At 38.9% G+C, this 26,019-nt stretch overlaps 1 protein-coding gene across 2 annotated transcripts in view; it reads right to left on the bottom strand.

Moving 5' to 3' along the window:
• The window catches only part of LOC137388890 (uncharacterized), a 193,055-nt gene that overhangs the window by 69,510 nt on the left and 97,526 nt on the right, over positions 1 to 26,019 (bottom strand). The window contains exon 11 of one of the 2 annotated variants that reach the window (XM_068075371.1): positions 16,606 to 16,891. In XM_068075371.1, the coding sequence (XP_067931472.1) occupies positions 16,606 to 16,891 (286 nt within the window). Of the gene's footprint in view, positions 1 to 16,515; positions 16,892 to 26,019 lie in introns of both variants that reach the window. The other variant, XM_068075372.1, reaches the window with a different exon arrangement.

Here is a 26,019-nt window from a genome sequence, read left to right as displayed (position 1 = left end):
ACCAGCGAGGAGTGCATATCAACACACAAAGTTACCCATACACAATCTTGTGTTGACTAACCGGTTGAAGAAAACATGCACTTTGAACTTGACCCGAGGATGAAAGATCTTGCGGAAAATATCATCAACAAGATGACAGCTGCTAATGATTATGAAAGCAGGGTACCGCTACAGAGAATTAACAAGACCATACCTAAGAAGCCGTTAGAAGACATTAACTTGGCACTGGAGTTGATCTCACCTGAGTCGATCAGTGAGACTAATGCCCTCATCTACAGTAAGGCAACCATCGTCTTAGAAGAAACGGGTATTAAGCTACTGTCAACAAAGCCTCAAGCCATTCTGTTTTGGCAGATGAGGCTGCAAAATAAGGTCAATGACTTGCGCAAGAAAGTTAGTAGGCTCAGTTAGAGATCTAACCACAGTTTGGAGCCTCCAAAAAGAGAAGCCACATTGGAAGCTCTAGAATCTGCTAAACAGCAGCTAGCAGCACTCTTGGCAAGACTGAAGCTGTACACCAAAGAGCGGAATAACTAGAGAATGAACATACTGTTCACCAATAACCCATCTAAAATGTATTCCTAGTTTCAAAAGTGAACTACGGAGGCCAATGCCAGATCCTCCCAAATCCAGCACCTCAAAGTTCTGGAAGGACATCTGGAAAAAAGAGTTTACTCATAAAACCACTGCAAATTGGCTGAAGAGGCTCAAAGAGAGCCACCAACACACTGTGGCTCAGCAAGGATTCACCATCAGCAAAGTGGACATCAAGTGCAGAGTGCAGCGTATGAAAAACTGGGCAACACCTGGCCATGACATGATTCAAGCCTTCTGGTTGAAGAAATTGACATCACTTCACACTAGAATTGAAAAGCAGATGGATTGCCTAATACAGTCATACTTCGACTTACGAGCTTAATGCGTTCCGAGACTGAGCTCGTATGTCAATTTACTCGTATGTTGGTGCAATTTATTTATATATAAAACAATTAAATATATATTGATTGGTTTCCATACTCTAAAAAATGCAAATAAAACACTCAAAACAAGATATTGTAACAGAAAGAACATGTTGGTTATTGTACTAACTTACCACATGCTTTCAAAAAGAAACAAATAAAAAATAATGCAAGGAAATGTGATAAATTAAAATGTAAAATTAAATACATACAATAGCAGCCAACGCTAACATTTGCCAGAGAGGGAGATGTAAGTTATCCTTCATTACAACAGTTGACTTTGAAAAGTTTGTATTTTATCAAAGTCTTAAAAGACAAACTTAGAAGCAAATCTAAGCACAAACTTTCATTTTTAACTTAACGTAATTAAAATTTCTTCGGCCTTCAAAGTTTGAAGTTTCTCGCTGGTTAGCCAATTTTTCCTTTGTTTCGCTTTCACGACTAGCCGGCCGTTTTAAGATGAACCTGTCTAAAGACGTTTCCCTTTGTCGCCCTTTCAACATGTTACGATTAGGACGAACACAGTTGTCGTCACAAAGGTTTTATGCACGACCACTAGCCAACTTGTCCGAAAATCTATTTTTATAGTTTTGATAGATAGCACCGGCCTTTTCAAATAGCGTCGTTTCAGTTATGCTGTCACCGGCCAAATGTTTATCTTTCATCCAATGCCTGAGCGGTCTCTCCATCAGCTGTCGTGAAGATCAATGCGCCGTTTAGAAACTATGGTTAGTCCTTTTGCGAGCTAAATGCCCTGAATATAATCCTTCTGTTTGATAATTGTGGATGTATTTCTGTCATATTGCTGAGCTAGCTCAATCACGCTTACACATTTCGCATATTTTTCAATAATTTTCCGTTTAATATCATTTGATTGTTATCATTTGCGTTTTCTTTGCATTATTTTTCATTTTACTGACAAACTTTCGGTCTACGCGCAGTACTTTTAATTCACATAATTCTGCACTGAAAATCGCGCACAAAAACTTGGTACAATGTATAACCTAAGCAGTTGAAAAATACAGATTGATGCTGTTGTCATAAAACACCTCCGGCATACTTGGCAACCGACTCACGGGTTCGTATCTCAAACATGGCTCGTATGTTAGTGCTAAAACTTGCTCAAAAGCTGGCTCGTATCTCAAGTTTCTCATACGTTGGAGCACTCGTAAGTTGAAGTATTGCTGTACATGTAGATGAAGGCGACCATCCAGAATGGCTGACCAACGGACGAACTGTACTCCTGATAAAAGACCTGAAGCAGGGGCCGATTCCCAAGAACTATCGACCAATAACATGCTTGCCCACCACCTGGAAACTGCTCTCAAAAATAGTTGGGGATTAACTGGAAAATCACATGAGTCACTATATGACCAGTGCACAGAAATAAGTTGGACGCAACACTCGAGGAGCCAAACATCAGTTTCTGGTGGATCGAACGTTCTGTCAAGACAGAAGGAGAAGGCATACCAATTTTGCCATGGCTTGGATTGACGACAAAAATGCCTATGACCCAATTTTTCATAGTTGGATACTTGAGTGCCTAAGGTTGTGCAATGTTCACCCTACTAATGTAGTGCTCATCAAAATGCCAATGACCAAATGGAAGACGGAACTGGAGGCTAATGGCAAAAAGTTGGCGAATGTCAAAATTAAGCGAGGCATCTATCAATGTGACTCCTTATTACCGCTGCTCTTTTGCATATGCTTAAACCCTCTAAAATCTAAGCAATATGCTGAAAAAAGCTCAATATGGGTACCAGTTTAAGAGTGGCACCAAGACAAACCATTTCTTCTACATGGATGACATCAAGCTGTACGCTAACAAAGAAAGGAAATTGAGTCGCTAACACACCATACTCAGATATACAGCAAGGACACTGGAATGAACTTTTTGTATTGAGAAATGTAGAAGGCTAATTCTCAAGAAAGGCCGTTCTGTGCTCACAGATGGCCTAAAAATGCCAAATGGTACCATCAAAGATATAGAAGAAGGGTACAAGTACTTAGGGATTATGCAAAGCAACATCAAGGATGAAGTTGAAGCACGTCACAAAGCCATCACCAAATACAAGAAACGCGTTCAGCAGGTCCTACGAAGCCAGCTCAATCTCAGGAATCAAGTCATGGCAATAAATACTTACGCACTGCCAGTAATAAGATACTCAGCAGGCATCATAAAATGAACTGAGGAAGCCATCAAGGAAACATATATAGCAACTCGTAAACTGCTGACCATTCATGGAGCCCTCCACCCAAAATCTGATACTACTAGATGCTATCTCGATAGAAAAAATAGAGGTAGGGGACTCAAAAGTGTACAGCAATCAGTGAAAGAAGAAGAACAAAGCATTAAAGCTTATGCAGCCTTTATGGCCACCTGAGACAAGTTGCTAGCTAAATTTAAATCGGCTGCTCTGACAATGGTGCTTCTCAGTGATTGTGAGGAACTTGACTGGTACATGAAACCTCTTCATGGTGCGTACCACCGACAAATATTTAAAATTGGTGACCTACACTAGACATATATGTGGTTGAACAAAGGAAACTTAACAGCCAATACAGAATCGCTACTCATGAGCAAGTGCTCTCAACGAGGCAACTCCAAACAAAAATCTATCACACTTGAAACGATCCTAAATGCAGACTGTGCAAAAATGCACCTGAGACCTTCCAACACATCATCAATGGATGCAAGCAGCTAGCAGGAAACGCATATACGGAGCGGCATAATCATGTTACAGGTGTTGTGTACAGAAGTCTATGTGATGAGTATGGCCTTAATAAACCACAACACTAGTGGGAAGCTTCTGGTAAGGTCAATGAAAGTGACCGTGCTAAGATATTCTGGGACTTCTACATTCGGACTGACAAGCATGTTCTAGCAAACCAACCAGATATAGTGATGGTAGAAAATGAGAACAAGATGGCTACTATAATAGATATAGCAGTACCCAATGACTACAATATAGCCAGTAAAAAAGAAAAAAGTAGAGAAATATCTCCCTCTTGGAGAAGAGATTGAAAAATGCTGGGATGTAAGAAAAACTGTAATTCCAGTAGCCAAATAGGCACTGGGCGCAATAACACCGGCGCGTAAAATGTGGCTTGTCCAGATACCGACAGCAATCAATTCAAGTGAGTTGCCAAAAAATGCGCTATTTTGAACAGCTAAGATCTTGAGGCGAGTGCTCAAACTTCCAGGTCTCTGGTAGGAGACCCGAGTTAGAGCCAAAATTACCACCTGCATGGGTTAACCGGGGTGAGAAAACAATTTATATATATCTATATATGTATATATATATACCAGCCAAATGCCCGGCATTGCACGAGTATTAAAAACCAGCTTATAGACAGTGGCAGGTAGTGTAGTTGCCTGCCACTTGCCATTAGCCTGGCACATCGACAATGACTGCTGTAAAACCCCTAATTGAATGCCACCTCTATTTGAATGCCACCTCCAATTGATTGCCATCCTAAGAGATGGGTTAAAAAATAGAGCGCCACTCTCTAATAGAATGCTATCTCTATTTGACCGCCACTTTGACAGTATGTGATCTTTACAAACCCATAATATCAGTTGATCAATAGAAAAGTGGCCACAATATCATTTTAATAATGAATCGGTTACCTCAATAACAATTAATTCTCTCATGTTTCAATTCCAAAGCTTTTCATTGTTTTTTTTCTTAGAAGTTTGAAAGGCAACACCATAGAAATAGTTAATAACTTTCTCAGGCTAATAAATGTTTATTTTTTAACAGGATCTTGAATTTTTGAAGTACATGTACATATATATGCATGTAAAAAACGTTTGCAATTACGATGGTAGATGAACGACTAGTTTATGCATTATATTTGTCCTAAATGCAATGCGTAAAACTATTGCTCTGCCAAAAAAATGCTTGCACCTTAATATCGACAATGCATGCAATCGACAGTTCAGCAATGCAGAAAAAGAGTTGAAGTCAGAAGACATTGTGGAATGTATTGCTCAGAAGAACCTCGTTCCATTGAAAGCAACAATCAGAACGCAGCCATCTGAGCAAATGATGCAAATGCTTTTGTTTTGGAAAACGTTTATTTTAGTTTTTGTATATAACATAAGTATGGTTCATTTATGTTCCTTGTTCTTGAATATATATTTGTAGTATTTAACAGATCATTATTACATAATTTATAACTTTGCAGATTCATAGCATTTTTTGGTAGTATGCTTATGGTTACCTTAATTTGGCTTATAATGGATCGACGCTCATAACTTCTCTTTTATTATCCATAAAAAGCTAGTTTTTGCTGCAAACTGTAGCAAACATATCAATGAGTGCAATGAGCTTTGAATCAACATTGTTAAATATAGATATAAGTAAAATTATGCTTTTAAATTTAGAATGCAATAAAAAGTTGAAATTTACAATAAGTTGCACAGCAGGGCACAAGCTATAACATCATTGCAGATTACTTGCAAGTAATAAATATCAACCATTAAAGATATTTCTCTGATACCCAATGCATATTTATTTAGAGATCTATAAAAAGTTGGTGATAAGTTAGCAAATTTCTTGCATTTAAAAGGGTTAATGTCTTTCCGCCTAAAGGAGAGTGCGAAATCTAGGCGACATTTGCTTTGCCCGTATATGGGTTAAATTGATCTCTCCAAAGTTCTGATGTACTATTTGACAAATGCAACACCTGCCTTTATTTGAACGCCACATCTATACAAAAATCGCTTTTTTTAATGCCACTTCTATTTGAATGCTTTCTTTATTTCAACGAACCTCTATTTTACCGCCACTATAGGAAAGTTGAATCATAGAGTGCCATGGCATTCAAATAAAGGTTTTACCGTAACTTATAGCATTTTAGTAAAGGCTGAACATGTATTTTTATTCTAATAAAGTTTTTTGTTTGATAAATTAGTTCAAGCATGGTACAGAAGCGTTCAGTGTTGGTACTTTAACCAATCACCCACCATTCAAGGTTGGCAGGTGTAATAAGTATGTGCCCAATTAATTCATTGTATTGCAAGTAGGCTGCATGACTTAGTGTTTAGCTCATTCACCTCTACAACTGGAGTTTAATTGCAGTGCAAAATATTTTTTTGTTGATAAAACCTTATTGTTACAACTGGACACACAAATGACAAACAAACACTGAGATTTATATATATAGGTATGCAATTACCTGAATAAACATTAAGGTATAAAAAATTAGACAACATAGACATTAAGTTTCTTTATAACAACTTAAATATTCAATTACTCAGCTTTCACTGTAAGTGCGTTGCTTCTCCCCCTTGTGTCTAAACATGATTGCGAACTAAGAAAACTGGAGAAACCCACATTCTTGACCAAGTGTTCAGCTGGCTGCGAGAAAAAAGGCAATTGATGTTTAAAGCTGGTGCAAGGTTTAGGACGAAAATGCCACCGCTGTTAGTATTTTGTTAGAATTTTTCTTTTAACATTATTCTGTAAGTATTTCTTCAACTTTCATACATCTCTTATCAAGAAGGAGCTAAAGAGATCTGATAATATATACAGCTAGAGACAGCAGCAGGGACGGTAAATTGGCAGCATCGCTGTGAACTGTTCCTTAATTGGGTGAGTTTTTACAACATGCCACCAAAAGGAAGTATATCATCTGCATTACTAGCGATTATCGAGGATGATGAGAAATTTAAGAAACTGGATTCAAAGCTAGATATTATTATCTCTCAACTCAGTGAATTCAATGTAAGAATTACATCGGTTGAACGCAAAACAGCAGAGTTTGAAAACACGTTCGAATACCTCAGTAAAGAAATTAGGGACCTAAGAGCTGAAGTTAAAGAGTTAAAACAATCTAAAGCCAATGTAGAGAAAAAGCTTGACTCTTTCGATAGTTTAAGCGGGAAGGTAGATGCTAGCGAGCAGGCATCCCGTGGCAAATGCATTGAATTGAATGGAATTCCCCATTCTAAAGATGAGAATTTACTTGAAGGTTTCAAAAATATTCTAAAAAATCTCAAACTAGACTACGTAAACCCAATGTTAGACATTGACAACATGTATCGCATACGCCAGACATCACGAGTAATAACTCGTTTTCTACACACCAGCAAAAGAGACAAGTTTTTCATCGATTATCGCAGGAACATTCAAGATACGTCTTCTCTTGGATTTCTAGATAAAGCAAAGATTTATATCAACGAAGTTCTTAGCCGAGCACAAAATGAACTCTTCTGGAAAACTAGAAACTTTAAAAAGGAACATAGTTATAGGTATCTATAATAGATTCAAGATGAGAAAAATTCCTCCGCAAACTTCTAATATACAATAATTGTGTGCAGCACTCGTAAACCAATTGATATAATATGTCTTACTGAAACTTTTATATATGATCATGAAATATCTTTCTATCACCTGGATGATTATATATTTTTAGGCGTTCAACGTAAGACAAGATGTGGTGGTGTCGGAGTTTACCTGCGCAGTGGCATTGCTGGTGGGGTGGCTGGCATCGCGGTTGAGTTGGCTGAAACGGAGGATGTCACTTTCACTGTCGGAGGTGGGGTTGTTGGCATGTTTCAGACTGGTCTTACCATGACGGTAGTTTACAGGCTGCCCAGTGCTAGTATTTGTGACTTTTTGCATGACCTGGACAACTATCTTCAATCTATATCACCTTCATCTAATCATATTATGGTAGGAGATATTAACATAAATACTCTTGAAGAAGGTCATACTGCTTCAGAATATTTAAATATTCTTTCTAACTATGCGTTTGTAAACGTGATAAATATTCCTACAAGAATAAATACGTGTCTGTACCATATAAACATTAATTTTCATAACCACATTATTGTGTCAGGCACGTTGTACACACCATTAAGTGATCATCTACCAGCTTTCATTAATATTGATAGCCTTTCACGTTTTTTGAATGTGTTTGACAGCGCAAGCTTTTCATTCCGGGATTACAAAAAATTTAATGAAAACTCGTTTTTCAGAGATTTGGCAGACCTTGACTGGAACCATTTGTTAAACAACCAATTAACACTAGATGAAAAGTATGATACCTTCTTACAAAATTTGTTACATGTTTGTAATACTCATGCACCCACTAAATCTTTTAACTCGCAGTCACAGGCGAAACACCAGAAGAGAAAAGCTTGGATTACAACAGAGGTTTTAGACTTGATAAAAAGAAAAAATTATCTATATCGCAGAACATTAAATTCTCCGTTAAACATGAAATTAATAAATAAATACAAAAAAATTAGGAACAACCTAACAACAGCTCTACGGCTTTCTAAATCCAAATATTTTGAAGAGAAGCTTAAGGCTGCCTCAAATGCTAAACACTTATGGAATATTGTTAATCAGGAATTAGGAAAAAGCACTGTAACATCACCGGTGCCTAAATTAATTATTGACAATCGAAACCAGGTTTTAGAAGATGAAAAAGGTATTGCCGACCATTTCAACAGTTATTTTGTAAATGTTGGACCCAACTTAGCTAAAGCGTTTGGTAATACCTTTCAAGAAGAAAAGATACTATTGCAAAGTAATCTGTCAAATCCAGAGTTTCAATTTAAAAAAGTTGATAGCACCGAGGTGAAAGCATATCTGCAAGATTTAAATATAAAAAAAGCTACCGGCTTAGATAATATTCCAGCAAAGCTATTAAAGCTTGCTTGTTTCTCCATTTGCAATCCTTTGACAAAATTAATTAATGAATCTTCAGAAATTGGCCTAATCCCAAAATTTCTTAAAATAGCTAAAGTAAAACCTCTATTAAAAAACCTCTATTATTAAACCTCTATATAAAAAAGGCTCAGTAAAGCTTTGTTCAAATTATCAGCCTATTTCAATACTGCCTGTCATAAGGAAAATACTGGAAAAGATCGTGAACACACAAATAATGCAATATTTAGAAAGTAATAATTTGATTCATGAAAACCAGTTTGGATTTCGGAAAAATAAACACACTACACTAGCTTTTACTCAATTCACAAATCAAATTTTAAAAGCATTTAATGATGGGAAAACCGTACTTGGAGTCTATCTTGATTTTAGTAAAGCCTTTGATACCCTTGATCACCTAATTCTTTTATATAAGCTGAAACAGCTAAAGTTTAGTTCAAATTCTATTAAATGGGTGGAAAACTTTCTTTCTCAATGGAAGCAGGTCACCATTATTGGACAATCTGTCTCTGATGAACTAAGCATTACATGTGGTGTTCCCCAGGGATCCATACTTGGCCCTACACTTTTTTAATTTATATTAACGATTTACCAAACATTTTAACAGTTTTTACTCCCATTTTGTATGCCGATGATACAAACTTGTTTTTAGAATCTAAAGACTTAGATGAGCAAATTTCAACGGTAAATAATGAACTGAATGAAATCCAAAATTGGTGTACTATAAATAAACTAACATTAAATGGAGACAAAACAAACTTTATGATATTAAAAAACAATCAAAATAAATATGAATTCACTAGGACCGCTTTAACTTTGCATGGTAAAATTTTAAACCAAGTCGAAAGTGTAAAATTTCTGGGTGCTCACATTGATACAAATTTATCATGGAAGGTTCACATAGAAAAACTTTTTAATAGTGTTAGACCTTTGTTAGGACTCTTATATAAATGCTCAAGTTATTTACCCCACAAAATTTTGGTTTTAATTTACAACGCATTTATTCATTCTAGATTCAGTTACTGTATTGAGGCTTGGGGTAACGCCCCAGGTAAATACTTAAACAAATTTCAACTTCTACAAAAACGAGTTCTCAGGATTTTACATAAAAAACTTAAATTAGAACACACCCGCCCACTTTTTCAAAAATCTTCAATTTTTACTGTGAATAAACTCTATAAATTTCGAACTCTCATCGAGTCTCATCAATTATTCTGCAGCCTTAAATCACATCGCATTCATCAATATCCCACTCGCTGCTCTTTCTTAAATTTAAAGCTACCTCCCTCTAAATCTGCTTCGGGTCATCGCAAAATGTCATACCAGCAGTCAGCACAATGGAACGCTCTGCCTGATGAACTGCGTAGGGTAGTGAGTAAGCCCACTTTTAGACGTGCCATCAAGCTGTACCTGTTGAGCGGTGACTAAATAGTTTCTGGCTGCTTGCTGTTAACTTGTGGCCCAGCACCTTGACTAGCAATGCTACTGCACAGTTTGGGCCTCATCATTATTTCTTCTTTTTTTTTTCTTTTTTTCTGTTTTCATATTTTTTGATGAAATAAAACAAACAAACAAACAAACAAACTAGTCACCCAGAAGAAAAACTGTTACCTGTTGAGTGGTATGTTAGCTGTTTGGGTGGTATCTTGGTGTGGTAAGGAACAACACATGCTAGTGTTTATTGCAGTAGTCTATTACTAAAACAGATGAATCACATACAATACTACTACTATGCATATCTGGTATGCCACCATCTACTACAAACGCTGCCGTTGCGGCTTACTTTTCCGGCCGGTCACAAAAATTACATCAGCATGAAACATGACTCTACTGACTGCACTAAAGAAAAGTTCATAATTATAAATATAACATACTCCAGCACTCTAGTTAAATTGTTAGTAGATGATCTAGATTAGACTAACCTAGTAAAGACACTAACTTAAATGGTTGTAGCTAATGGTAAGATTTGATTACAGTATCATAAATGACTCACTCGCAGTCTGGACACTCGACTTTTCTGTGCATCCAGAGCTCCATTTAGACAACCTAAGCAGTGTATATGCTCACAAGGTAACAGCTCTGGCATCTTTATATTTTCATTCTGTTTCAAGCATTCGTCACATCCTACAGATGTGTTTGCTGGATCTGGGGTAGCAGCCATTTTAGTTGGTTACTACAAACACGGTGTTTCTAGTAACCAACTAAAATGGCTGCTGTGAAACACGGGTCCAATAAGAGAACTAGCAAAAATAAGTGATAGTCTCACAAGACAGTTTCTCTCTAAAAATCATGTATTGTGACCATGTAGACAACCATGACTTTCCTCACTTTCTATACCCATGACTTTCCTTTGCAGGTTTCATCAGTGGTATGCCATTGCCTTCTGTAGGGTGTTTTATTGATACAACATCTCTAGTTAGGAGATCGTTGGCTTGCAGAGGAGCTTCTGAGCAATGCTGAGGGCAGTGAAAGTGTTGCTAGTGCAGATTTCGCTGTGATAAGTACAGTAAGAACCTTTGCATTACTTTGTACATGCAACACACTATAGCTTTATGAATACTCATCATAGAATCAAGTATTTAGTTGATTTTGACCCAACCACAAAAAATATTCAAGATGTGAATGATGCTTAAACTTGAGTATAAGTATGCACACAAATAAACCACATATGGTTAAAATGATAGTCTATTATGGTTTTAATATATAATGTTAGTGAGACTGCAATATACACACCTCAACTTCATTGGAATAGTGATAATGCTTTACTTCCTATTCCAAACAGATATGAAAGTTAGAGCCCAAGTTTGATTAGTTGATGGTAATTACTGAAGGCAATCAAATATTAAGATGTGTACATAACCCATCCCGTAAAGAACTTGTAAAAACCATTGCTTGTGCTGAGAACTTAGTTCAATGTGCAGTGATTTTGTAGTAGAGGTGCTAGGGAAGCCAGTTGGGTCAGTTGATCCACAGCATCAACGTCATAATATTGTGTGGTTGTAGTACACACAGTTTCAGGTTTTGAAGAATGCGCATTTAGAGTATGCATGAATTGCTTGATTCCAGGTAATGTGTCATGTAAGTAAATACGCAGTAGATCACAATTGGCTATGTTCAGTAGGAGTGCAGTTGTAGTAACAGTAAATGCTACTACGCATTAGAAGCTTGTAATGTAATGCAAAATTATTATGTATTCAACTTTTTGTCTTGACACTGCTAGGCAGGTTTTTGAAAAATTTGTATCTTTTTCGTGTAACAACACTAGTCAACTCGTGCATAAAAACAGTAGACATTGAGCTTTATTCAACACAGCTGAATAGTCTTTGATCGCCACTTAGCTAAACGACAAGGTCATGAGTATGTTCCATGGCTGGCTGAGTTGCTGGTTGTCCTACTATGTTCATGCTCATAAAGAACTACATCTGGCGCATGATGAGTAAATGTTTGAACCAAAGCTTGAAGAATTAAGCAACTAAACTTTGAAAAAAGAATTTTTAATTTCTCATCAAACCTCATCACAACCCATAAATTAACTGATTTCCTAAAATATGCTGCCCAACTAGTGCTAACTCAACCCTAAAATATGCTGCCCAACTAGTGCTAACTCAACCCTAAAATATGCTGCCCAACTAGTGCTAACTCAACCCTAAAATATGCTGCCCAACTAGTGCTAACTCAACCCTAAAATATGCTGCCCAACTAGTGCTAACTCAACCCTAAAATATGCTGCCCAACTAGTGCTAACTCGACCCTAAAATATGCTGCCCAACTAGTGCTAACTCAACCCTAAAATATGCTGCCCAACTTGTGCTAACTCAACCCTAAAATATGCTGCCCAATTTGTCTACTAGTGTTAACTCAATTGAACGAGTGTAAACACACACACACACACACACACACACACATGATATAATTTTTCACCATTCAGAGATTTTATAATCAGTGTCACTTAAACCAAGGTCATGAGTGGGTTCCGTGGTAAGTCTTCGAGATTTCTGTTTCAATTTCTCACTCATCTGGTGATATTTGATAGTCCATCATTGTACTACTAACACATTGAACTGATAAAGCACGTTGACCCCACTCGTTTAAGATACTGTATGTATTTACCTGCACAAAGCAACTATTTTCTGTTTAAATCCAACTAGGGTGGAGTGATATATTAGGCTTTGCCAAAGCATATGTGACTTTTTTCGCCAAAATATATTTGGCCTTCATAAAAAGTAAATGTTTCAATGGGGCGGGGCGTCACAGGACGGAAAACCCAAGTAAACCGAAACTGCAGTGAGTCGAATGGTTTCATCATAGCATAAGTTACTTACTCCCTGAGCTTTTTAGAAAAGAGAGCAAAATCACTCATCTCTATATGGAAACGCGTAAATTACTGTACACTACTTCTTCTGAGTCTAATAGTAGCAAACAACCAATGGTAACCGGCAAAGCAGTAAGATACAATTAATGCCCTAGTGCTGGTGCAATCAACAAATGATGCAAACTGACTGCTGGTGCAGTTGGGTTAGCTAGGACAACTGGGTTGGATGGTGCAGCTTTGCCTGAACAAACATCTGGAGCATGGAGAAGCTGGCTGGTGCATGATTGTGTTGGTGTATTACGATCTGCTGGTGTAATCTGATATTGAATACAGAGCTATGTTGTACTTCTGAACCTGATGGTGCAAAACTGTGTATATGGTTGAAGAAGTCAAGAGTAGGCTCTGAGAGACAGACTCAGGTAGAGATATAAACTAGTATCGCTTTGAAAAGGTACAAAGATGTGCTCTCTTTAGATCTTGACATCAACTTATATATGGAGTCGACAAAACGTTAAGATAAACAGTCATTGTGAACACTGTGATTATTGGTTACGTTGCAGCAAAGCTGATTGTTGTGTTGCTGATTGATAAAACTGGAATATCTATGTTTAATATTTAATTTAACTATGGCTTGAAACCGATGGAAGGTCATGGTTCTTATTACAGTAAAGATTGACCAATCATAGCCAGCAGACTTGACCTATATTGTTTTCCACCAATCACTTGAGTTTAGTTAGTTTTTTTCTGTATATACTACATGTAAGTCATGTGTTGAAGATTTTGGAGTAGCCTCTTTTTGTTGAACATTTGTACTCGTTCTCAAAAATTAATGAATTCATGCATTAAAAATCTATAAATTGAACCATTGACGGTCTAGTTAGTATTAAACACTAGTTAATATATTTTCTCCTTATAAACTATGTATAAGCCACCATCTCTAAGCTGCAGTGGCGAATGTTTCAGCAGTGAGGTTGATGCTTCTTTACCTCCAAGTGACATAGATGTAGGATAAAACACTGTAGCTGCATACACTCAAGTGTGCTGACTTATCTGAACAGGTGTTCCGTGAAAAAGTAGTGCATATTGTCACCTTGTTGAGTCTATTTAAAAAGCTGAAAGACTTGTGGAAGCTTAAAAACTGAAAAAAATTGAGGTTTAAGTTTATATACTCAAACTGTCCCGGGCATCATATTGATGAGTTATTCACTTGCTTCAGTAAAGTAACTACTAGCTATCTAATCCCCTAGACCAGCATTTAGTCTAATTCAGCCAGGCCAGAATTTGATGTAATTCAGCCAGGCCAGTATTTGATCTAATTCAACCAGGTGAGTGTTTGATCCAATTCAGCCAGGCCAGTGTTTGATCTAATCCAGCTAGGCCAGTATTTGATCTAACTCAATCAGGTCAGTATTTGATCCAATTCAACCAGGCCATAATTTGATCTAATTCAGCCAGGCCAGTATTTGATCTAATTCATCCAGGTGAGTATTTGATCTAATTCAGCCAGGTCAGTATTTGATCTAATTCAATCAGGCCAGTATTTGATCTAACTCAATCAGGCCAGTATTTGATCTATTTCAACTAGGCCAGTATTTGATCCAATTTAGCCAGGCCAGTATTTGATCTAATTCAGCCTGGTCAGTATTTGATCTAATTCAACCAAGTCAGTATTTGATCTAATTCAGCCAGGTCAGTATTTGATCTAATTCAATCAGGTCAGTATTTGATCTAATTAAACCAGGTCAGTATTTGATCTAATTCAGCCTGGTCAGTATTCGATTTAATTCAACCAGGTCAGTATTTGATCTAGTTCAGCTAGGTCAGTATTTGATCTAATTCAATCAGGCCAGTATTTGATCTAATTCAACCAGGCCAGCATTTGATCTAATTCAACTAGGCCAGTATTTTATCTAATTCAACCAGGTCAGTATTTGATTTAATTCAACCAGGCAAGTATTCGATCCAATTCAACCAGGCCAGTATTTTATTTAATTCAACCAGGCCAGTATTTGATCTAATTCAACCAGGCAAGTATTTGATCTAAATCAACCAGGCCAGTATTTGATCTAGTTCAACCAGGCAAGTATTTGATCCAATTCAGCAAGGCCAGTATTTTATCTAATCTAACCAGGCCAGTATTTGATGTAATTCAACCAGGCCATCTCTTGGTACCAGACAGCAAGACTGAGATGCAATAAGCCCGCTGTGACTCTCTATAAACCCATAATAGTCAGCAGCATTTTAATCAGATGCTACTGTTCATATCTTAATAAACTACTCATAGTTGTATTTATATCTATATTGAAAACCAGTACATGTTACTAATAACTAAATTGGTAAAAATTAACAATTTATGTTCATGAAAATCTTGCTGGGAGCATAGAGCTTGGAAATCAATGAAAGGGATAACAATACATTCTAACAACTACGCTGATGTTGCGACTACTTCGAATAGAATATGCTACAACTATAGAATATATCAAGTGGGCTGGATGGTCGTTATCAAAGAAGAATCACAGAAGTTTACTTCCCACTTTTATAAAAATAAATCCCAAGTTCTTAGCCTCACCGAATATAACTATTAACACAATATAATAATATTACTATGAAGGCAGCCAGTTTAAAGTAATGAGAAACCAAAACACTTGAGAATTTAATAATTACAATCGTACCAAGGTATAGTTTTGGTTAAATCTATGAAATTTGAAGATAGTGGAGAGCTGTTCAAATTTGAGTAAAGGGCAGGCGAACCTTAACAAACTTTTACTCACAAATACCCTTAGTAGCTAAATCTTCTATGAGCCTATTGAGGTAGTCAGAGTCGGGGTACCCATAGTTGGATGGGCCTCCTCTCACATTCGTCTTATGAGGGATGTCATTCCATACTACGCAGTCGTCTTGCCCAGTTGTGACTGATTGTCCAACAGTGAAGACAAGTCTTTGACCAAAAGCTTTTTTCAAAAGCTTTGCGGCTTTGCGTCCTTTGACATTATCTGGCAGAAAGGCTTTACGATTTGTTCCCTGATACTGTTTTCCCGGATGAGGGTGCTCAGGCTGTGAAAATGAATTGGTACTCTTGGTAAAATTGGTAATCTGTCACAGAATGACAGCAAAATATAGGTCTTTCTAAAATTAACCATACGATGAAGCCGTCTGATATTGTGAAAAGTAACCCAATGAATATCAGTTACAAAAAGTTAACTACTCACTCCTTGTACACCTCCTGGAATGTCATAAGTGATGACTATGCTTCCATGTTTTTCATACCCTGGCAGGGAAAGGGGGGATCTGGTAGCGCTCATTTGTCCTCCTTTTGGCTGTTTCCCTTCAGCCTTTCTGAATGGTTTTCTGCATGTAGGGCACTGATTAGATTTGGTAGTGGCAACCAACTGGCTGATGCAATTCTTACAGAACTTGTGAGAACACGGCAGGGCTTCAACATCTTTAAGCTCATCCAGACAAATAGGACACTCATTCTCATTAGGTTTGAACGTTCCAGCAGCAGAAGCCGCGATATTGGTTCCAGCAGATGGTTTGAACAAAGGATCTTCATGCACACCAGCCCAAACTGATTTATCTTTATAGGCTGCACCTCCATATGCACATTTAACCCCTGTAGCAGTTCTACTATCTGTGGCAGCAGCAGCACTATATCCAGTGGCAGCACCAGCAGCAGCTCTATCTTGAGTGTCAGCAGGATAATACGGACTGCTTAACTTTAGCTTTGGCCACACATCAGCATGTTCAGGAGATAGATCTATAGCAGCAGGCATACCTAGAATGAGGTTTGCGACTGCATTATTTGCATAGTTGTAAGCCGCACCTGTAAACGCTGTTTCGTGAGAAATCTGCATACCTGTAGCTGATTGTGGATTCTTATTGTCTGCAGGTCGGCCTCTAGCAGCAACTGCTGTTTGATCGGCAGCATACAGATTCTATAACAAATATACAACTCACTTGCAAGTAATGCAAGACTGCAAAAACTAACAATAGAGTCAGTTCAATAGGCCTCCAGAACATATTATAATAGATTAGCAGTTTACCTCAGTTTGCTCCCATAGTGAATAAAAATTGGGAGAACCAGCTTTAAAATAAACTAGCACCTTCATTTAAAAGTTAGAATGGTAAATGTTGTAAATATTGATTAAGTTTTAAGTTTAATTAAATTAAAGTTTTCTTATAACCCGTGCAACACTGTGCATTCATCCAGTTTAATTATATATTTACATGACCAAACACAAGCAAAGCAATTGTTTGGGAGATTTATTATAAATGCATATGTGCACAAAATTTCCGAGAAATTATCCATTAACAGCCGTGACCAAACCCTTGTACTAAAATCTCTTCAACAAATTTAACAATTTTTTTGTAGAGCCATTTAAGTATAACAATGATACAAAACACATATAAACCTATTTAAATATGTTAACAAGTCTTTGAAAGGTTACCGCAATATCTTAAAAGTAACCCAGCTGATCCGATTATACATAATTAGACAGATTAATTCGGCCTAAAACCGAAATAAAAATTTGCCAAGCCTATTTTAATCAAAATTAAGACCAGCCAACAAAACGCCGATAAGGCGGTGCGACAGAGAGTACAACTATTAAGTCGTGCGCATTTCACGAAAAAAAAAGCATGCACATTTCACCAGTCTATCAGCTTGTCTAATTGCCGAAGGTTTCTGTAATTAACGTTGAAGTACTGAAAATTATTCGTTTTTTTGCTGATTCTACTAGACTTTAACATTTTGGACACTTATAATGAATACTTTGGTATTCCAACTGATGTCCAAAGCAGTGAAAGTAAAGGAAATGGCGATGATATTTTATAATGATTCTTTTTCTATTTTAACGATTTATAACGATACAATATATAATTAACGTAGAAGTACTGAAAAGTAATTGTTTCTTTTTGCCGGTTCAACCCAACTCTGAAATTGTGGATACTTATAATGAGTACCGTGGTGTTCGAACTGATGTCCAAAGCAGTGAAAGTAAAGGAAATGACGATGATATTTTTATAACGATTCTTATAAGATTATTACAATATTTAATTGTAAGAATAATTATTCGATTTTATAAGATTTAGTTATAAGAATAATCATTCGAATTTACAAAGTCGAAGTGTACAGTGACCGATGGTGTGCAATATATTACTGTTATTTCTTTTCTAAAGTATCTGTTGACGGTACTACGGCTCTGCCCAACTTTGCGGTACTGCCAAGCCGTTTGGTTAAGCCTACAATGTTAGGCCTACATTTTCTTATAGATACACATCTATTCTTACGACAACAAGCTAAAATATGTTTAGATTTTTAAATTCAGCATAATTTTTTTAGATATAAATACAGAAATCTAGATAAATATCACAACCTCTCAATATTGGTTGCTATGACCTGGTATGCTATGGTTGCTATATACAGCCCCAGCTATATATATATATATATATATATATATATATATATATATATATATATATATATATATATATATATATATATATATATATATATATATATGTATGTATGTATATGTATATATATGATTTTATATATATGAATGTATATATGTATGTGTATATTTGATATTACACAGCAGCTTGCCATTTTGCTTCTAACATTGCATTTCTCCTATTGCAGGGAGAGATATAAACATATAATCTTTTCCTTTCATTATTGCTGTTTGTTGTACATAATAACACCCACACCCAGTACATTACAGCTACCAATGCAATTCTCCTATTGCACTGCACTGCCATTTGATGCTAATATTGCATTTCTCAACCAGCAGTACCCTATCTTTTTCCAATATCACTTTGGTCGGGGGCTGTATGACAGAGGAACTTCTAGTTGATTAATTTTATATTTGGCGAGCGTGTTTGAGCTGGCTGACACCTACTTTTGTAATTTCCACACCACCAGGTAGTCGACAAATGATGCGTTACACCTTTTGAAGGCGGCTCCCCAGAAGTCAAATCAATCACCGAAATCTTATACCATTTGTAATATCTAAAGAATTTGATTGTTGCACACGAAGTTTATTATATGAAAAAACGAATAGTAATCCTCTACAATTTCATATCATGAGAGATGTGTTTTGTGCAGTTCAAAAAAATTTAACGAAAAAATAAGACAACAGTAAAAGTGTTGAAATGTGAAACAATTAGTAAGCAATGGCTGTCATAATGGCCATCTTGCTAATGTTTTTATTACACATTATTATTATCATTACATGGCACCAGATCAACGAGGGCGCTCGGAGCATGGATAGAGGTAAAAATAATCTGTCCAAGATACTGAAAAGGAGGATGATGGGGTCCTAACTCACCAGGTTAACTCACCCCAGTGCTCTTGCTCGAGAGATGTAGAGTACCTTATCAGTCGTTTCCCAAGAGTAGTCGAGGCCAAATTGAGAAGCTCTAAAAGAAGAGGTCGAAAGTTGCGGACAAGCTAATTGGCTGGAAGCCATATTTGATGCACTACTAGCTAGATTCAGCCTCTTTCCTTGGCAAGCTCAGTCTGTACTGAGTACATCGAAGAGATCCATAGCAATTACCCTTCAGGAACTTGCAGTCCAAGTGGCCTAAAGAAACTTGCCATCACTCTATTGAGCCGAGAAGACAAGGCCGAAGAACTGTGCAGTACCATGAACCAGTCTAGTCCCATTGCCATCTACTGGCTGTACCCACAACCACATTGACTGACATGGTTTGAGCAGGCACGGAATTAATTAAGGCCAAATCTGGAAAGAGCCAGTCAATGACTGTATGGTCCGTGAAAGAGAAGCCAACCAAGCAGACTGCAGTAGTACAAGACTAAACCATCAGCCAGCATGCACTACTCATACAGCAGATGATGAAGCAGGTCCAACAGCTGATGAAGCAGGTTTGATAGCTGCAGGAGAAGAAAGGCAAGCATAAGGAGACTAACATTATGAAATCCCTTCAATGCTGGGATGTGGCGGCCAAGGACATGTGCTTAAGAACTGCCCCAGCAAGAAGATGCCTGACTGGAGAAACGACGAAAGGCTGCAACAGTAGTGCTGACTACTACTAAAACGTTGTTGTGGTCAAAAAAAAACAAAAAATCGCTGTCCTCCATAGGCACACTGACCAGCCGATCAGAGGCACTAAGCCAGGTTGGACTCCAGCATGCAAGATCTCAAAGAATGATGGGAAGACAACGCGGAGAACTTCTACCCTGTCCACCCCAGACGAGCCGGTGATCTGAGAGTCTTCTGCCATAGCTACCAGCAACTACTAGACAACTTTGGGGAATCTGGAGCCCAAGTATTTAGAAGCCAACTCTGTTAAGAAAACATGACCTGGGTCCGAGCGAGTCACCCCAGGCTTTATGGCCAGCAGAGCTCTTGGAACCAAATCGGAAGGATCCCACTGTGACTAGTTAGAAGCCTACCTTTAAAGTGGCAGGGCCAGCTCACACAACACCCTACCCATACGAACTGAACCAATACCACAGAGCATTGCCTTGATGAGCTCAGCAGTATCTGACGTCAGGATCTTGTTACTTGTATATTTGAAAGCTAAACAGCAACTGACTTACTACATATAAGTTAGACAAGAGAGTAAATGGATTATTACATAAGAATTACATAACAGATGAGTAAGTCAATATGAACAAAGAGTATGACAACGGCTATATACAAATACAAGATAATGACGGTGGTCAATGTCAACATTTAGTACATATTGAACACTCCCACATAGTTTTGACATGCAAACTTATTAATCTGTTAGCCCCATGTTCTGCCGATCTACTACAAAACGGTCTCTGCATAAGAGTTTAGTTAAGATATCAGCGGTCATTTCAGCAGATGGACAGTATTTAATAAGAATGTGTTCATTTGCAACAGCTTCTCTCAGAAAGTGATATTTGATGTCAATATGTTTGGTTCGGGATTTTGTTGCAGTGTTCTTAGCTATAGTCAGCTATAGCTGATTGTCAACCATGCATGTTGAAAGCATATGAGCATCCTTGCCATCAATGTCACTGAGTATCCTGTGCTTTATAAAATAACGACACGTTTTTAGATTCTGCCGTTGAGACGGCTACAGTATTATGACCTTTGCTTTGCTAGCTTACAGCTCCACCTGACATTGGTGATCAATGTCAACTACTAGTAAATATTCAACATATCTTACCTTCCCAGACAAGGATAGTACTGAACTGATCAAGACACAGGCTCTAGGTTGACCCCATTCTACGAGCTATTTACTACCCTAAAAGCTAAGAGCGATTCATCTAGTTTTTGGCCGATATCAGGTGTAAAACAAACTTGCTGAGTAAGGAAGTGCTCGGCAAGCTCTGTCAGATTGCGAAGGACTTGCTGGAAGAAAGTGACAGCCACGGTAGCATGACTGGCGGATTGCAACTGTCATTCTACCGAGCTGTACATTTGCTAATATGAATCCGGGGATGTGAAAACCGAAGAGATCTTTGTAGTGAGCCAAAACACCAAAATGCCATTTTGGAAATGCCCTTCTTATTGGCCAACCAATAGACTATGGAATTCGAGCATCCCGTGGTTTCCATCGATGTAATCCGGCCTAAATGTTAATCTCCCAACCGACTTGGACCAATGAAGGTCGACGCAAAGTGTCAACTGTAGGATTTCCTTGATAAGAGGCTCATTGAGCCCGCTTGAGGTGCGTAGAGCTTTCTGGTGGTGCTAGTCCAAAAAAAAGAAAAAATTGCAGTTCTGTATCGACTACCGCTGGCTAAACGCGGTCAAAGAGCAAAAAGCCTACCCCCTTCCCCTTTGGGGAAGGGAGTAGGCTTTTTCATCGGGGTAGGCTGTCATCGGGGAAGGGGGCCTTCCCCGATGACAGTCTCGACTCTTTTTCTAGCAGCAAGTTTTTCAGTGTGTCAGATTTGGTCAGTGGCTAATGGCAGCTGCCGGTGGACGCCGACGCTCAAGATAAATTGGAATTTGCTACCGGCTCCGGGGTGTGAAAGTGGAAGGTCGTATCATTCGCACTCACCTCCACACGGCCCACTTTCCAGAAGCTGGTGGACCAAGTACTGCATGACCTGCATTGGCCGACACAATGTCGGCCAATGTCCATAATAGCCATTGCGCCGGATTTCAACATTTTTCAATTGTTTCAAACAGATTTCGATGTTCAAACGGCTGATGAAAGCCAGACTCAAGATAGCCAAGTGTGAACTTTTCAGTCACTACTGACCCTACCCAACTCCCAAGAAGCTCAATGAGTTGCAATTTCCTGGGCACATTAGGCTTCTACTATCAGTATATCTTGATCTTCACTGTCACAGCACAGCCCTTCATTGGTTGATGGAAAACGCCAGAAAGTGGTTGTGGGGGGGACAAAGAGCAAATAGCCTTTAAGGAACTGAAAGAATGAATCTCCTTGACACCTGTTCTGGAAAACCCCAATCCGAGACGTCTGAACAAACTGAATGCGGATGCAAGGGGATGTGGAGTCGTGCCATGCTAGAGTCTAATATAGAGCCGAGCGAGTGATTGCCTATTTCAGCAAAACCTAGGCACCTGTAGAAAGAGGCTACTGTGCCATCCAGAGGGAGTTATTGGCCGTAGGCAGGGCTGGATCCACCAAGAAAGAGCTCACCAAAGAAAGCCAGACTTGAAAGCTCTCAAGTCGAGTAGACTTGTGGGAAACTCAACAACAGTGTCAGATTCGCCATAAATGCTCACGAGGCAGTTGGTCGTAATAGAGCAAACCCACTGCCTCTGCAGCTGAAGGTTAGTACAGGGCCGACTGAGATCACCTTGAAACTCTGGACATGGCTCAGGTAAAGACTCGAGGTGATGTGAACAAAGACCGATGCAGCAACGAACAACAAGCACAGATGAAGGAACCGGTGGCCACCATCACCCTATACTAACCGCTTTTGATAGAAGAACTAACCAGAGACAAATGGGAGCTGAGAGGCCAGAAGCTACAGTATTACACAGGATCTAGCCATATCTCAGAATATGACCAGACAGAGAGTAGGCATTCCAGATCTGACCCCACAACCATTCCCGATGGTGTGCAGTCTGCCCGCCAGCTATGAGAGAAGCTACTGTGTAACAAATGCATACTTTGGCTCATTTGGGATAAGACGAAGAACCAGTGACCTCTGTCTGACCTTTCTACTGGCTGGAATTTACAGCGACAGTGAGGAGACTGATCAAGAGTTGTAAAGTATGCCAAGCTGCAAAACACGGAGAGAAAAAGACGGTCAGAAGCAGACAAAGGCTGTGAGACGCATTTGGCTAAAAATAGCAGTAACTTGGTAGAGCCACTGCCAACAACACCAAAGGATAACAAGCAGATATTGGCATTAACCGACTACTTCATCTAATGACAGTATGCTTTGGACCTCCAAGAAGCCATGGCGCCGCTGGTAGCTAGTGCCTTAGGCGAAAGAGTTTTCTGCTACACCGGTTTGCCAGAACAGATCCACACGAATGAAGAAGCACAGGTCACGAGTCAACTAATGCCTGAACTGTGTCACCTCTGGTGTGTGGAGAAGTTGCATACCACCCCCTACAATCCTCAAGCTAACGAAGTTGTACAACATACAGACCAACAACTAGGTGATTCGCTCCAACCTGTATTGCTAACCAGAAGCCAGGAGGAGCGAGACACATTCCATGTTTGGACAAGAGTTACAACTACTCAACCAGCTGGAATACCGCCTCACCCACTGAAGTTCAACCAATTCATGAACAAGTGGTGAAACTGCTGCAGAGGTTAAAAAATGTCCACGCCACCCTCAAAAAGGAGCAGATAGAGATAGGGCAAAAAGATCAGAAAGAACCACCCCTCAACACTCTGAGAACTGGGTGCGAATGGTCAACAAGCGGCCAAAGAGAGATAGCCCTAAACTGTAAGCAAGATTTGTGGGGCCATATCAAGTCGTTAAGGCCTGGTCAAACCATACGTATCTGATAGAACTATTGGGGCCATCTTATAGTTCAAAACCAGAGTCGATTAAAACCGTATCATGCCTGCCTGGAAGAGTTAGGACGAGCAGCAGCTACCATAGAACCTTGCAGAAGGTCCAACATAGTTGAGTAAAGTGAGCATAGTGAGGCCGGACTAACAGATACACACCAAAGAGACATTGGAAAGCAATCAAATGAGTACACATATAAATATCTGCCATCCTCTGCCAGACATGACCTAGATGCGAGAAGTCACGAGCTCCACCCTACATGTTCACATCATGTACACCAGCTGACCACTTACGGAGCATAAAGCCTTGAATCTTAACACTCAACCTACTATTCCAAGCTAACCTTCCCCGCTGAATATCTCTCTTTTCCAAGGGCTTGTCCTGCTAAAGCACTATCTTGTTTCCGAAGGTCTGCAGAGCTCTCTCTTTATCTAGGGCGGGCTGAAGCTCTCTCTTTCTCAAAGGTTTGCTTAAGTTCTCTCTTTGCCAAGAGCCAGCAGAGCTAGTTCACTTACCCTAGAGCCTAATTAGGGGCTTTCCCCTTTGTCTCCTGAAGAGCCTCTCTCTTCCTTGTCTGTCCTCCACCGCCTGCTTAAACTCTTTACCTATGGGCTGTCATGACTCTCAATTAACTGTCAAGACTCACAGCTGAACGAGACTGAGCAAACAAAAACGGACGACCATTCAAGTAAAGATATAACTTTTATTGCCTAGTTGAACCTTTTGTCATTAATTTTATTGCTTTAGAATTTTGTTAGTTGCATATTTTAATTGTTAGGCCTATAAAATAATGAAGCAACTTTTACTGGTAAATATCAGTATTACTTGCAATAGCTTGACGCCTTCACTAGTAAGCTTCATACAAGCTAAGCAAAAGTGCACAAACTAAACAGTCAAAATAGAATAATATGACAAGCAAATTCAACACTGATGTTGTGTGTGTATTCCGATTAGTTGTGCATAAGATAAGTTCTCTCTAAACACACATAAATTTTGGTGGAGATGTGGAGTACCTATTTTTTTATTAATTTCATATAACAACATGAAAGGGGCCAGAGCAAGAAGGGATGAGATGGAAACCGAGCCGAAAACAGGACTGAAACAACCATGTCCAAGACCAGAGGCTACAAAAAAGTTGGAGTTGAGCAGAGAAATTAAAGCTCAGTTAGAAGAGCTCTGGGAAAAACTGAATAACGAACGTCACGACATTTCTGGACAATCAGGCAGGCCCTGGGGCCCAGAAGAACCTGTCCTAAGAGTCGTTTGAGACAATCCTTGACAGGCTCAGACTACTCAGTAACCTGACTAATATGGAGAATAGGCGTGCCTATTTCTGGCAGTAGCTAATCCCGAGTTTCTTCAGCAAAAACATAACGAGGCTAAAAAAAGGCGCTAAATCGAAAGAAAAACGGGAAAGGGCCATTTGCACTCTGGAGCACCAAAGAGCAAGTGCTGCCTGAAACTTATCAATATTCTACAGCCAAGCATTCTACAGCCTTTCTACGGACCTGTCACCATAGCGTCTCAGCAAGGGAAGACTAACAACTCTTTCCAAGATATGTTGAGCCAGCTGGGGCCCTTGAAGGCATGAGAAGAAAAATTCTTGGAGGGCCTGTTAGACTTTGTTGAAAAGCCTGTGACTGTGTGTCGGAGCACGGACATGGCAGACTCAGACGAGGCGGCATATTTTTCCACCAAAAGAGAAAAGGAATGTCTTGGACAGGCTGCCTCGATAAGGGACTCTGCTTCTAATTGTAGAAAAACTTACATCAAGTGACACCTGGTCAGAGCTCAAAATTCTACCAACAACTGACCGAAAGCAGCCATGATTTTTCCATATGAAAACATAACCAAAGCCACCAGCGAGCTGAGCAAACGTGAATCTGTGCCACTCAAGATATACGAGAACCTCGACTGGCAAGAAAAGGTACAGAAGGTCGGGCTTGACAAAACAGCTCAAACGTCTTTGTTAACAGGGGCTGAGTTGAATAAGAAGCCAACCTCAACTCGCACCTCAGCCATAACCAAAACACTTGTGATGGAACTAGAACATGTACCTGACCAGACGATCAAGAAGACAGTATTAAAAATCGAACGGTTTGTTACCACAGCCAC

This window comes from Watersipora subatra, chromosome 2, assembly GCF_963576615.1.
Source record: "Watersipora subatra chromosome 2, tzWatSuba1.1, whole genome shotgun sequence".
Lineage (NCBI taxonomy): Eukaryota > Metazoa > Bryozoa > Gymnolaemata > Cheilostomatida > Watersiporidae > Watersipora > Watersipora subatra.
Note: the sequence above shows the minus strand (reverse complement) of the source record. Positions and strands in the feature narration are given on the sequence as shown.